Source organism: Rhinoraja longicauda, chromosome 28 (genome assembly GCF_053455715.1).
Source record: "Rhinoraja longicauda isolate Sanriku21f chromosome 28, sRhiLon1.1, whole genome shotgun sequence".
NCBI lineage: Eukaryota > Metazoa > Chordata > Chondrichthyes > Rajiformes > Arhynchobatidae > Rhinoraja > Rhinoraja longicauda.
This window is the reverse complement of record NC_135980.1, coordinates 1,533,950-1,546,968: the sequence shown is the minus strand read 5'-3', so window position 1 is coordinate 1,546,968 and position 13,019 is coordinate 1,533,950. Positions and strand designations below refer to the sequence as shown.

Genomic DNA, 13,019 nt, shown 5'->3' with positions numbered 1-13,019 from the left:
TAGGGGAGGGGAGATGTGAGAGGGGAGATGTGAGGGGGGATGTGGGATGGGGCGATGAGGGGAGATGTGAGGGGGATGGGGCGATGAGGGGAGGGGGCGGTAGGGGAGATATGAGGGGGGGGATGGGGCGATGAGGGGAGGGGGGTAGGGGAGATATATGGGGGAGGGGGTGGAGGGGAGATGGTAGGGAGATGTGGCGATAGGGGAGGGGAGATGTGTGGGGGAGGAGGGGTAGGGAGATATGAGGGGCGATGGGGGAGGGGGCGGGAGGGGGGGTTGATGTGAGGGGGGAGATGTATGGGGCGAGGGGGGTAGGGGAGATGTGAGGGGGATGGGGCGGGGGGGTTGGGAAGATGTGAGGGGGGTGAGGGGTGGGGCGATGAGGGGAGGGGAGGAGATGTGGGGGTGGATGGGGCGATGAGGGGAGGGGAGGGGGCGGTAGGCAAGGGGGAGATGTGAGGGAGGATGGGGCGATGAGGGGGGGGTAGGGGAGGGGCGATGTGAGGGAGATGGGAGGGGGGGTGGGGTAGGGGAGATGTGAGGGGGGGTAGGGGAGGCTTTAACGCCTCAGCCGTGGTCGCCATGGCGACGACCTTTGACACGGAGGCTTCCAGCTGGGACGGGTGGGTACGCGTCACTTCCGCCGCCGGGCTCCGCATCACGTCACGCCACGTGACGTCACGTCCGGCGACGAATGCTCTTGTGTTCGTTCATCGCCAGCAATGGAGGAGAAGGATGTGAGGACCTGAGGAAGGAGCGGCTCGGACGCCACAGAGTCGCCGCTCGCTTATCCCCCCCTCCCCCTCCTCGTCTGCGCCCATCAGCATCGGGAGGTGGCGGCGCCGCAGCCCGGATCGCCCGTCCCACCCCAGGCTCCCCCGGCCCGGCCCGGCCCCGCCATGAACGGCCTGTCGCTCAGCGAGCTCTGCTGCCTGTTCTGCTGCCCGCCCTGCCCGAGCCGCATCGCCGCCAAACTCGCCTTCCTGCCCCCCGAGCCCACCTACGTGGCGGTGGCCGACGAGTCGGGCTCCTGCTGGACCTTGCGCTTCACCGAGCGGGCCGAGTGGCAGTACGGCCAGAGGGAGCTCGATTGCACCGACATCTTCCTCACCCGAACCAGCCGGGGAAACAGAATCGCCTGCATGTTCATCAGATGCTCTCCCACCGCCAGGTACTGTGACCAAGGCTACAGCAACAGCAAACAATTATTTCCACCCCTCCACTCTTTCGGCAGAGATTTGCATCGGATACCATCTTGCAGGGCAGGGGTACGGGGCAAGCGATCACCAGTTGAGAAGGCTGTAAACGGAATGTTAACAAAAAAGGTTCAGTCTTAAGATGGAATGGTTTGAAACTGGGAGATAACTGGTAAACCAGTTTGAACATGGAGAGAAAGCTCAGCGTTACAGATAATGATCTTATTGATCTGATAATGCTTAGTAAGATCAGTGCAAAAGAGTTAACCGCTGTTCTAGTTTAGATATGACGGGTAAGATCAGTGTAGTAGATAGTCGTTGCATAGGCCTGAGGCTGGGGAACAACATCAGTTTTGACAGTAATCAATGTACTGGTAGAACCATGGAAATTATCGTGAGTAACAAATAACCGGTGTACAAGTCTGCGAATGAAAGATAGCATCATTCTAAAAGATAATGAGTACAGGTCCAACCACGGGGAATAATGTCAGGGTAACAAACGCAATCGGTGGACATTTGGAATTCTAACCTTTTACCATTGGATGAAGACTTTACAGTATGTGATTTAGTCAATGGTTAATCACCACATTGATTACTGAGGAGTTAATAAGGGAAGGTATATTTGATATAGTCTGCAGGGATTTGAGTTTGATGAAGTTGTTTGCAGCAGGCTGGTTTAAAAAAAAGTAAAAGCTCAATGAATATGGAGAGAAGCAATTTTGATCCAATATTGGCAGGTGGTAGTAAGCAAAAACTAACTTTTGATAGAATCTGGAAATCTTTTTTTGATTGGGGTTAGCAGTGTTTGGTTCTCTGTATTTTTTGGGTGCTTATCAAAAATAGGAATTGATTCAAAGAATTAGATAATTCAAAGATTGTCTATCTGATTTTTCTGAACATATTGGTGGGTTGTTACCAATCCATGACAGAAAGTTACCAAAGGGAATTTAGGTTTGAGAATTGTACTAATGCATTTTGATATGGAGCACATGAGACAGGAATACAGAAAATATGAACAAAACTGAAAAGCAGATCAGAAGGATTTTGTATGTTTCAGATCTCTGAATGTAACATGGAACATCGATAACGTGGTAAATAAAAATTAAGGGAAAAATAGCAAATTCTTTCTTTTATTGATTGAGGCATAGAGTGCCAGAGTAGTGCTTCTATTGTGTAAAACACTTGCCAGGTTTCAACTGGAGTACTGCATAAAATGCCAAATGATGTAGAGGATCCAGGCTGATTTATGGGGAAAGGTTAAATTGAGGTAGTTTTGGAGCACACTAGGTTGAGTGGTGGTTTAGTAGAAGAGTACATAATTGTGAGAGCTGTATAGTGGATAGAAATTAATAGTTTAGCATATAATAATTAAATTATATTTACATATTTATTATATATACAATTAACTAATTGGTAAAATCATTAGAAGATAGTTGAAGGAACACAATCGCAGCTTGCTGAGGATTTGGGATACTGCTTGAGGGCAGGCAAAGACACAATGCTGGAGTAACACAGTGGGCCAGGCAACATCAGGAGTGGAGAGCAGAAACAGGCACAGGAATTTTTCATTTAAAAATAATTAAATTTTATTTTAACTTTGAACCAAGAGCTGGGTAGTGAGAGTAAACTGGGTAGCAATTAATTTTAGCTGACATGAGTTGTCTGAATAGTTCAAATATTATTTTGCCAAATATTATTGGGACTTCTAGTAATCTGGGTGGAACAATGAAGCGAAAAGACAATATTGAAGGGTCTTGACCAAATACACCGTTTGGTAATTTCCGTCCATAGATGCTGCCTGACTTGTTGAGTTCCTCCAGCAGTTTGTTTTTATGCCATGTCACTTATAGCTAGATTGCATGTCGAAGCACTGAGATTAAGACGTACTCCAAAGACGTACAGGTATGTAGGTTAATTGGCTGGGTAAATGTAAAAATTGTCCCTAGTGTGTGTAGGATAGTGTTAATGTACGGGGATCGCTGGGCGGCACGGACTTGGTGGGCCGAAAAGGCCAGTTTCCGGCTGTATGTGTATGGTATGGTATGGTATTAACCAGTCTAACAATATGCATCTTTGCCCAAAGGTTAACACTAATGTAATAGATAGCCACGGTTCAGGACTGATAAGCAGAATATTATCAATATAACACATTGCTGTTGTACTGATCTAGCATATAGAATTAAATAATGCATCACGCTTGCTAATACATCAAGATTGCTCATAAGCTTGCTAATAGTGGGTGGGTGTGGGGGGGGGGGGGGGGACTTTTCTCTTCCTCACGGCGCGCGGTGCGGCTCGGCTGCGGGGCCTAACATCGCCCGCTGCGGCTCGGCCGCTGGACTTTACCTCCCGGTGCGGCTTGGCCGCTGGACGTAACAGTGCCCGGTGCAGCTCGGCTGCGGGGCTTAACACCGCCCGGTGCAGCTCGGCTGCGGGACTTAACATCGCCCGGTGCGGCTCGGCTGCGGGACTTTTCACCGCTGGTGCGGCTCGGCTGCGGGGCTTAACACCGCCCGGTGCAGCTCGGCTGCGGGGCTTAACACCGCCCGGTGCAGCTCGGCTGTGGGACTTAACACCGCCCGGTGCAGCTCGGCTGCGGGGCTTAACACCGCCCGGTGCAGCTCGGCTGCGGGACTTAACATCGCCCGGTGCAGCTCGGCTGCGGGACTTTTCACCGCTGGTGCGGCTCGGCTGTGGACTTGACATCGCCCGGTGCGGCTCGACCACGGGACTTAGCTGCGCAAGGCTTGGTCGCGGGGCCTTTCATCGCCCGGTTCGGCCGCGGGACGTTTCAGCGCCCGGTGCGGGGACTGTGCGGGTCGGTCGGGGACGAGCTGTCTGTCCGTGGGCGTGGGGAAGAGAGTGGAAGTTTTGTTGCCTCCATCACAGTGAGGGGGTGTTTGGAGTCACTGTGATGGACGTTTGTGTTGGGGTTATGTGTCTTGTGTTCTTTTTTTTTTTTTTTTTTTTTTTTTTTTCTATGACTGCTATGTAAATAAAGCTCTGTTATACCTGTTATACCTGTTATAATATCACTGATGTGATCAAACGACAATAATGTGATACCCCCTGGCACAAATGTGATTCATCAAATCAGATGTCCAAAAAAGTAATAGTGACGGAAAGCATCTAATCGAATATTGCGGTTAAGCATTAATTTTAATTGTAATCTTCTGAAGTGTGTTATATGATTGCTTGTAGATTATACCTAAACGTCAAACTTTCTATTCCTAAAGTTGAATTGGGATCTATAAGGTCAGTTGGCCAGGTTAAGATAGACCACACATGATTTTCTCTATATCTTTGCTAACAGCTTTAATTCCTCGTGTGTTGTGATTTAGTGGATCTTGGTGCTTCAGAGGAAAACATATTTTTTTGAATAGTTTGTTGGGTTTCTCACATATTTTGGTCATTATTCTGGCTAAACTTGGCTAATCATTTGCAGAGGAGCAATCTAACCAAGCATGTCACTGTCCTTTACTGCTGCATAATTCTGTTGTCTGAAAGTTATTTTTGGAAAATGATGACATAAAACAAGTTTGCTTCCATTTTAAATCCATACTATACCATGACAATGTGAGGATATGCAGTGTTGGAAGGTAATGACTGTCAGGTAATGCAGTCCTCAAGTTAAATTTCTTATTCAGTTATAGTTATGGTTCTGATTGATTTATTTGAATAGCAATACTCAGTGATCAGTAAATTAATTTGAAAATGTGCAATATTGAATAAAGTGAAATGAATAAATTTTATTAGTCAAGTAGTGTAGGAAAATAACTGCAGATGCTGGTACAATTCGAAGGTATCACAAAATGCTGGAGTAACTCAGCAGGTCAGGCAGCATCTAGGAGAGGGAATGGGTGACGTTTTGGATGGAGACCCTTCATCAGACTCGCCCATTCCCTCTCTCCTAGATGCTGCCTGACCTGCTGAGTTACTCCATCATTTTGTGATACCTTATTAGCCAAGTATGTATACATACAATGAATTTGCCCTGGTGCTTTGCTCGCAAGTAAGAACACGATGTACAGTAAACAATTAAGAATAAAACATTATAAATTAAACATGTGGAGAATTAAATAAAATACCAGAGCAAAAAGAGGCTACATACTTTAGGTTGTTGAGTAGAGCTACTGCTCGTGGAAAAAAAGCTGTTTTTATGTCTGGCTCCGGAGTCGCCTACCAGAGGGAAGTGCTTCAAAGAGTTTGTGGCCAGGGTGAGAGGGGTCAGAGATGATCTTACCCGCTCGCTTCCTGGCCCTTGCTGTGTACAGTTCGTCAATGGGGGGGGGAAATTGCAGCCAACAACCTTCTTGGCTGATTGAATGATGCACTGCAGCCTCCAGATGTCATGCTTGGTAGCTGAGCCAAACCAGACCATGATGGAGAACGTGAGGACAGACTCTATGATGGCAGTATAAAACGGGAACATCATTGCCTGTGGCAGATTGTGTTTTCTCAGCAGCTGCAGGAAGTACATCATCTGTTGGGCCTTTTTGACTGTGGAGGCGATGGTGGCCTCCCATTTAAGGTCCCTGGAGATGATGGTTCTAAGGAACTTCAATGTCTCCACAGATGTGACTGTGGTGTTGTTGATGGTGAGTGGGGGGAGGGGAAGGGGAACACTCCTAAAGTCAATATGTGGTCTAAGATCAAAGCAGGGTAGAGTTCATGAGACTTAATTCAATTTTCAGATTAAAATTATTATCAAATGTTACTTTCTGAAGGAAATTAGTACCCATAATCAACTGTTCCAAATAGTTTATTGGTATGTCTACAAATGGTGTCCTTTGAATGACCACAGTTCCTCCGTGTTAGGTTCTTTTATATTAAGATGGAAGCTATTCCAACCCAGCTCATTTCATTCAGTCATTGCTTTGCTCAATTCATTCTTTGAAACATTGTATGGTAATTGAATCAAGCTTTCTTAAGTTTAAAAAAATCATACAAATACATTGGCATTTAAACGCAGAAAGGGGTCTTTTGTGCATCCATTTATGCTTATTTGAAAATTTTAATCGATTAATGGACTTGAATGAATTGAGTCAGTTAAAGATTTTTTTTAGTTGGCAAAAAGCGTTAAACCACTGCTCTTCAGTGCTCTTCAGTGGTGTTCTTTCAAAGATGTGTGTTGTACCAGTTGTCTTGAAACTCAGACATGAGAAAGGGTTCAGCTGATATATTCAGCAATAGTCACCATCTTAAATTAATGATGTCAACAATTCCTTAAATTATTTCTGAAAGGGAACTTCTGCCTTTCCTGGAATGTACAGGGCTAATCTTTAAAAAGCACAAGATGACTACAGGCAATGAGAAGAGAAACCTGATCAATTAACAGTGTGGTAAAAATAACATAACATAACATAACAACACTTTATTGTCACTCGGCACAACACCGAGCGAAATTTCAGCAGTCACACAAAATACAGCAAAAAAGAAAAGAACACAGGACACCCGACCCCAACACAAACATCCATCACAGTGACTCCAAACACCCCCTCACTGTGATGGAGGCAACAAAACTTCCCCTCTCTTCCCCCCGCACCCACGGACAGGCAGCTCGACCCCTACCGAGGCAAACGACACGCACAGCCCCCGCAAGGGGATGGAAGGCCCCGCGGCCGAGCCGCCCCGGGCACCGAAACGTCCCGCGGCCACACCGGGCGATGTTAAGTCCAACGGCCGAGCCGCACCGGGCACTGAAACGTCCCGCGGCCGAACAGCGCTGACGATGTTAAGTCCAGCGGCCAAGCCGCACCGGATCAGATATTGGAAAGATTTTAATTTACTTGCATTGTTTCATTAATGGGAATATCCATGAAATGCAGCATTCCTTAACGTCACCAAGCCAAAAGAGTTGGTTGTTGACCAACTCTGTACTCGTGACTGGAGCTGCTGTGGATATGGTCGACAGCTTCAAGTTTCAAGGCATCCGTATCGCCAGCAATCTGACCTGGTTCCTTCACACTGAGGTGACCGAGGAAGCGCATCAGCATATTTCCTTTCTTGGGCGTCTGAGAAGACTTATCTTAGAACATAGAGCATCATAGCACAGGAACAGGTCTTTTAGACCACAATGTTTGTGCCCAACATGATACCAGGTTAAACTGATCTCATCTGCCTGAAAAATGATCCATATCCTTTTATTCCCTTCACTTCCATGTGCCTATATAAAAGCCTCTTAAACACATCTATTGTAACAGCCTTCACCGCCATCCCTGGTAATGCATTCTAGACCTCGTTACTCTGTGTAATTCCCCACAAGTCTCCATTAAACTTTGCCCCTCTCACCGTATACCTATGCCGTTTAGTTTAGAGAAACAGGCCCTTCGGCCCACTGAGTCCATGCCAACCTGCAATCCCCGCATTCTAAAGCTATCCTCCTACGCTGGGGACAATTTACAATTATATCGAGCCGATTAACCTATAAAAACCTGTAAGTCTTTGGAGTGTGGGGGAAACCAGAGATCCTGGAGAAAACTCAAGCAGGTCACGGGCAGAATGTACAAACTCTGTAGAGACCACCCGTGGTCAGGCCGGAACGCTGGTCTCTGGCGCTGTAAGGCAGCAACTCTATCGCTGTACCACCCAAAGTGTTGGACATTTCCACCTATTTACCCTATCAATACATCATTTAATTTTATATGCTTTTTATCAAGTCTCCACTCAACCTCCAAGGCTCCAAAGAAGCAAATCCAAGTCTATCCAACTTCTCTCCGGCTGAAACCCTCTAGTCCTGGCTGCGTTCTGGTAAACCTTTGCACCCTTTCCAAAGCCTCCACATCTTTCCTGTAACAGGAACAGCTTGCAAATGTAATGGGGCAACGGAAACTGCACGCAGTAGGCATGAGGATTCTCTTGAGCTTCTCTTGAGCTTCTGCAGATGTGCTACAGAAAGTATTCTGATGGGATGTAACTCTGCCTGGCAATTGACCAAGAGCAGTGGACACAGCCCTGTCCATCACAGGCATGTCTCTTTCCTCCATATATTCCATCTTCATGGTGTGCTGCATCAGGGAGACTGAAGTAATGTCAAGGATACCTGTCACCCAGGCCATTTTCCATTTTCTTCCTCCTACCTTCTGGGAGGAGATACATGAGCTTGGATGTCCTGACTTAGGAACATCTTCCCTCCTGCTATCTGACTCCTGAACCAATCATCCCATTCACATCCCCTTCCTGCGTTTGCTGCCATATACCTTTACTCTTGGCCTCATTCAGTTATTCTGTTGTACTTTAAAAAAATAAAATTAAATAAAATGGTTTAAAAAAATTGGCTGTGTTCCCACAATGATATTTATAGTTAAAATTTGTTGCATATTCATGCCTAAGGAAGGAAAATGGCAGATTATGTTGAAGTATGTTATTATATTTATTTATATCACGCCACTGGAAGGTAAGGATAACGTTGGGTATTTTTTTGTGTGCTTCCTTGCTGTCTTTTGTGGAAGATTAAATGTGGTTTCTGGAGTGGTATATGCTACAATCCATGTGGAATTCTTGTTTACATAGCGTTTGTTCCTTTCAATTGCTTGATTCATTTAAAGAATTTAATGTATTTTTTGCAAGAATTTTGTACGTTTGTCAGAACATCTTGGGTATAGTTTCAGTGATGCTGTTAGTTATTTGTGATACAATACCTCCATGTTACTAAATATTGTTTTGCTTTTTCAGTGCACTTAAAATCAAGCTATTTTGAAACACTTTACAAAATGAATGGTCTTCATTTGTCATTTGTGGCTTCTATGTCTTGTAAACAGCAATGCAGTAGAGAACCAGTTAATTTGTTCTCCAGGGACAAATGTTAGCTGGAATCCAGGAAGAACTCTTCTGTGAATTGTTATTATTATGGGGTGGAAATGATGCTGCCTAAGTGTATATTTTGGGTTGCTGTCATTCTGCTGCTTCAGATGGCAACTTTGCTTGAAGATATGAGTCTTGCTTTTTTGTCAAGTGACGTTCCCATCTTAGCTTGTGACATCTGAGAATAAGACTGCTGGGGAAGGTCACAAATAGATGTGTGGAAGCTTTGAGCAGTACTTCACTGCCAGTTGAGATTAGTCAACATAAGTTTGGGAAGTTATGTTAGATCATCCCATGAAATAGTACAAGTTTGGGAATTATGTACCTGTGACAAAGTCAATGGCAAAGTTATTTCACTCTTTCAATGTTGGTAATTATTTTTGTGCATATCTGCTTGACTCCGGTTTCCAGAAGATGGAAATTAATTAAATATTCAGCGTTTATGTGATTGTTGATATTGTCAAGAGTAAAGGATGTTTTAGTGTCATATGTACCAGATAGAACAATGAAATTCTTACCTGCAGCAGAACTTGCCAAGCCATTGTGCCATTAGTGACAACTGAGCTTGGCTATATCCTTTAAGTGATTATTGTGCATATGTTGTAAGGCTATGCTTGTTGGATGCTCACTGTGTGAGGACAATAACCAGTTGTGAACATGGGATAATCAGTTCCAATTCGCAGCCTTTCAGTAGTTCCAGGTGAGAACCTGCTGCATTTCAATTCCAGGATGAAATGCTCAAATATATGTTTTTGATGCCAGACTTTACCTCGTAGGGGCAAGCTGTTGCTTGAGGTCTGAACAATTTTCTGTAAAAACATTTGTTATTTTGTGTTAGCTGGATAATAAACTACTAATTAGTGCAACAGCAGTGTTTAAAATTGGCTTTGGTTTGCAGAAATAGCTCATATTCTCATGATTGGCATGCAACAATTTGATAACTCTTTGCATGCATAAAGTGTGTCATCTATTATCGAAATGTAATTAAATGTGCACAATATGATTTATTTAGTGCTAAAGGATGTTTGCTGCTTTTTATAGAACTGCTGGTTATGAGTAGCATGAAGTAGTTAGTTTCAAGATTGGTCTAATATGAATGAAGTGTATGCTGTCATGAAATGAAGCATTCCTGGAACATTTATTTTCAGTTTCCATTTCTCACAGAAGTTCGATAATAATTGATTAGCCCAATAGTGTTAAACAAGCTCTCTGCAGAGCAGGTAATTGGCGATTAAGGGCAAATCCAGTGAAGGGGTCGGTATGGATTGCTTCCTGTAGTTCAACAGTCAACTCGGATGTGACATTGAAATACGGATACAGTTTTTATTCACAACACTGCATCAGCCAATGAGTTGGCGATAGGGCAGGGTGTGTGTCTGGTAGCAGCCTATTGTATAGAAAGCTCAGTTATTTTTCAGAAGAAACAGTAAAATCTTGTAACAAAAGTGAAGTGATCCATTAGAAATTATGATTGATCCCAGGAATAAGTGGGTTAACATATGATGAGGGTTTGACGGCCTCTACTCGCGGGAGTTTAGAAAGAAGTTGGGGGGGGGGGTATTGAAACTTACTGAATGGTGAAAGGCCTGGATTGAGTGGATGTGGAGAGGATGTTTCCACTCGTGAGAGTCTGGAACCAGAGGTCTGAGCCTCAGAATTAAAGGACATTCCTTCAGGAAGGAGATGAGGAAGAATTTCTTTAGTCAAGGTGGTGAATCTATGGAATTCGTTGCCACAGAAGGCCACGGAGACTGTCGGTGGATAGTTTTACGGCAGAGATATTAAGATTCTTGATTACTGTGAGTGTCAGGGGTTATGGGACAAGGTAGGAGAATGGGGTTAAGAGGGAAAAATAGATCAGCCATGTTTGAATGGCAGAATAGACTTGATGGGCCGAATGGCCCAACAAATTATATGTATGAAATGAATCTTAGACATTAACAGCAGCATGCACATCACATTTGAAGGATGAGGAACTTTCACTATCTGGCTTCAGCATTGCAACTGTATACAGCCTTTGTACGAAGATTGATTACATGAGTGAAGCCACAGAGGGCAGTTGATGTTTGTGCCAAACAGATGGTGTTCTTGTTGAAAGAGAAGGAAGTTGGAAGTCACTTTATTTCAAGGATGGAAATTTCCAAACCTGTCTTAATGAGCTCGTTAACCAATTTAACCTTGACTGTGTCTATTTCTGAATCATCCCTTTTAAAAAAAATCCAAAATAATAGTATCCAGACTGGTGAGAAGCTGTAAATCTATATTTATGAGCTCTCCTCTTACTTTCTTGCTGAATGTTATCTAAGAGTTGCAGAGAGCCATGCACCACTCTCTTGTATGGAGATGAAGAATGGTAAGATTCGTTATGCTGGTTCAGATGTTTTAGAGTCCGAGTCCTACAGCGTGGAAACAGGCCCTTCGGCCCAACTTCTTATTTTAGTTTCTTGTAATACTTAAGGTTGTTCCAATTGAATTGAATACATTTTATTAGCCAAATATGTATACATACAAGGAATGTGCCTTGGTGCTTTGCTCGCAAGTAACAACACGATGTACAGCAGACAATTGAAAAAAAACATTATAATTTAAACATGTGAAGAATGAAATAAAATACCAGAGCACAAGGAGGCTACAGACTTTTGGCTGTTGAGTAGAGCTATTGCTCGTGGACAAAAGCTGTTTTTTATGTCTGGCTGTGGCGGCTTTGACAGTCCGGAGTGCAGGATTGGCCTATTGCAATTAGCTAGGGCCTTATTAGATCATAAGACATAGGAGCAGAATTAGGCCATGCAGCCCATAGAGTCCACTCCACCATTCAATTGTGGCTGATTTATTTGTCTCCCTCAGCCCCACCCTCCCTGTAACCTTGACACACTAATCAAGAACTAGTCGACCTCAAGGCTTTAATGGATCTCCTTGAGTGCCGGATTAGGCTAAAGGCATCTTATGGCATACTTCTGTTTCTACTTGGTAGTTTCTTTTGCCTTGAGTATAGTACCCTGGATCTGATTATGATCTCAAATTTGCTGGGATTTCAGAAACACTTTTCTCTGAAGCAGTGAAGAAACTCTTGCTATTTCTTTTTCACAGCAGTGGATTAACTGCAGAGATCAATCTGACTTTGATAAAATATTTGGGGATCATTGCCCTGCAGGAAAATATGGTTAGTTGAAGACACAGAAGGTAGTGGATAGTGTCGGAGGGGTATTTCTCCGACTGGAGGCAGTGATGTTCTTCGAGGATCAGTGATATGCACGTATATGATCCGGATTAAAAATTAAAAAATGTCTAAGTTTGCAGTTGACATAAAAATTGAGGAGAGGAGGGTTGTCACATAATAGGGCAGGATATAGATCAGATGGAAATTTGGGTAGAAAAATGGCAGGTTAGGTTTAATGTAGGCAAGTATGAGATCATAGAATCACAAAACAGACTCTTCGGCCCAACTTGCCCATGTCGACCCCATCGATGCCCATCTACACTATTCCCATCTGCCCATGTTTAGCCTGTATCCCTTGAAACATTTTGTATCCATATACAGGTCCAAACGTCTTTTGAATGTTGTTATAGTACCTGCGTCAGCTAACTCCTCTGGCAGCTTGTTCCATATACCCACTAATGCTTCATTTTGGGAGGTCAAATGCACATGGAATGTCGACAGTAAATGGCAGGAGCATTGATGCTCTGGGGGGATCTTGAGGTGCAAGTCCATAGGTCCTTGAACGGCAACACAAGTATATAGGGTGGTAAAGAAGGCAGGCTTGCCTACATCAATTGGGGCTTTGAGTGTAAAAATTGGCATGCCTTGTTTAACTTTGTAGGACTTTGGTTAGGCTGTGTTTGGAGTATGGTGTGTAGTTCTGGTTTCCCTATTACAGAACGAATGTGGAGGTTTTGGAGAGGATGCAGAGAGATTTACCACAATGCTGCCTGGATTAGAGAGTATTGGTTATAAAGAGAGGTTGGACAAACTTAGATTATTGTCTCTGGAGCTTCAAAAGCTGAGTGGAGATTTGATAA

The 13,019-nt window shown here is 44.1% G+C and overlaps 1 protein-coding gene across 1 annotated transcript in view; it reads left to right on the top strand.

The window, feature by feature from the left end:
- The first annotated feature begins 667 nt into the window (after nucleotides 1-667).
- The window catches only part of LOC144607456 (alpha/beta hydrolase domain-containing protein 17B-like), a 71,091-nt gene continuing 58,739 nt past the window's right edge, over nucleotides 668-13,019 (top strand). The window contains exon 1 of the mRNA XM_078424319.1: nucleotides 668-1,171. Within this exon, the coding sequence (XP_078280445.1) occupies nucleotides 900-1,171 (272 nt within the window). The 5' untranslated portion in view covers nucleotides 668-899. The remainder of the gene's footprint in view (nucleotides 1,172-13,019) is intronic.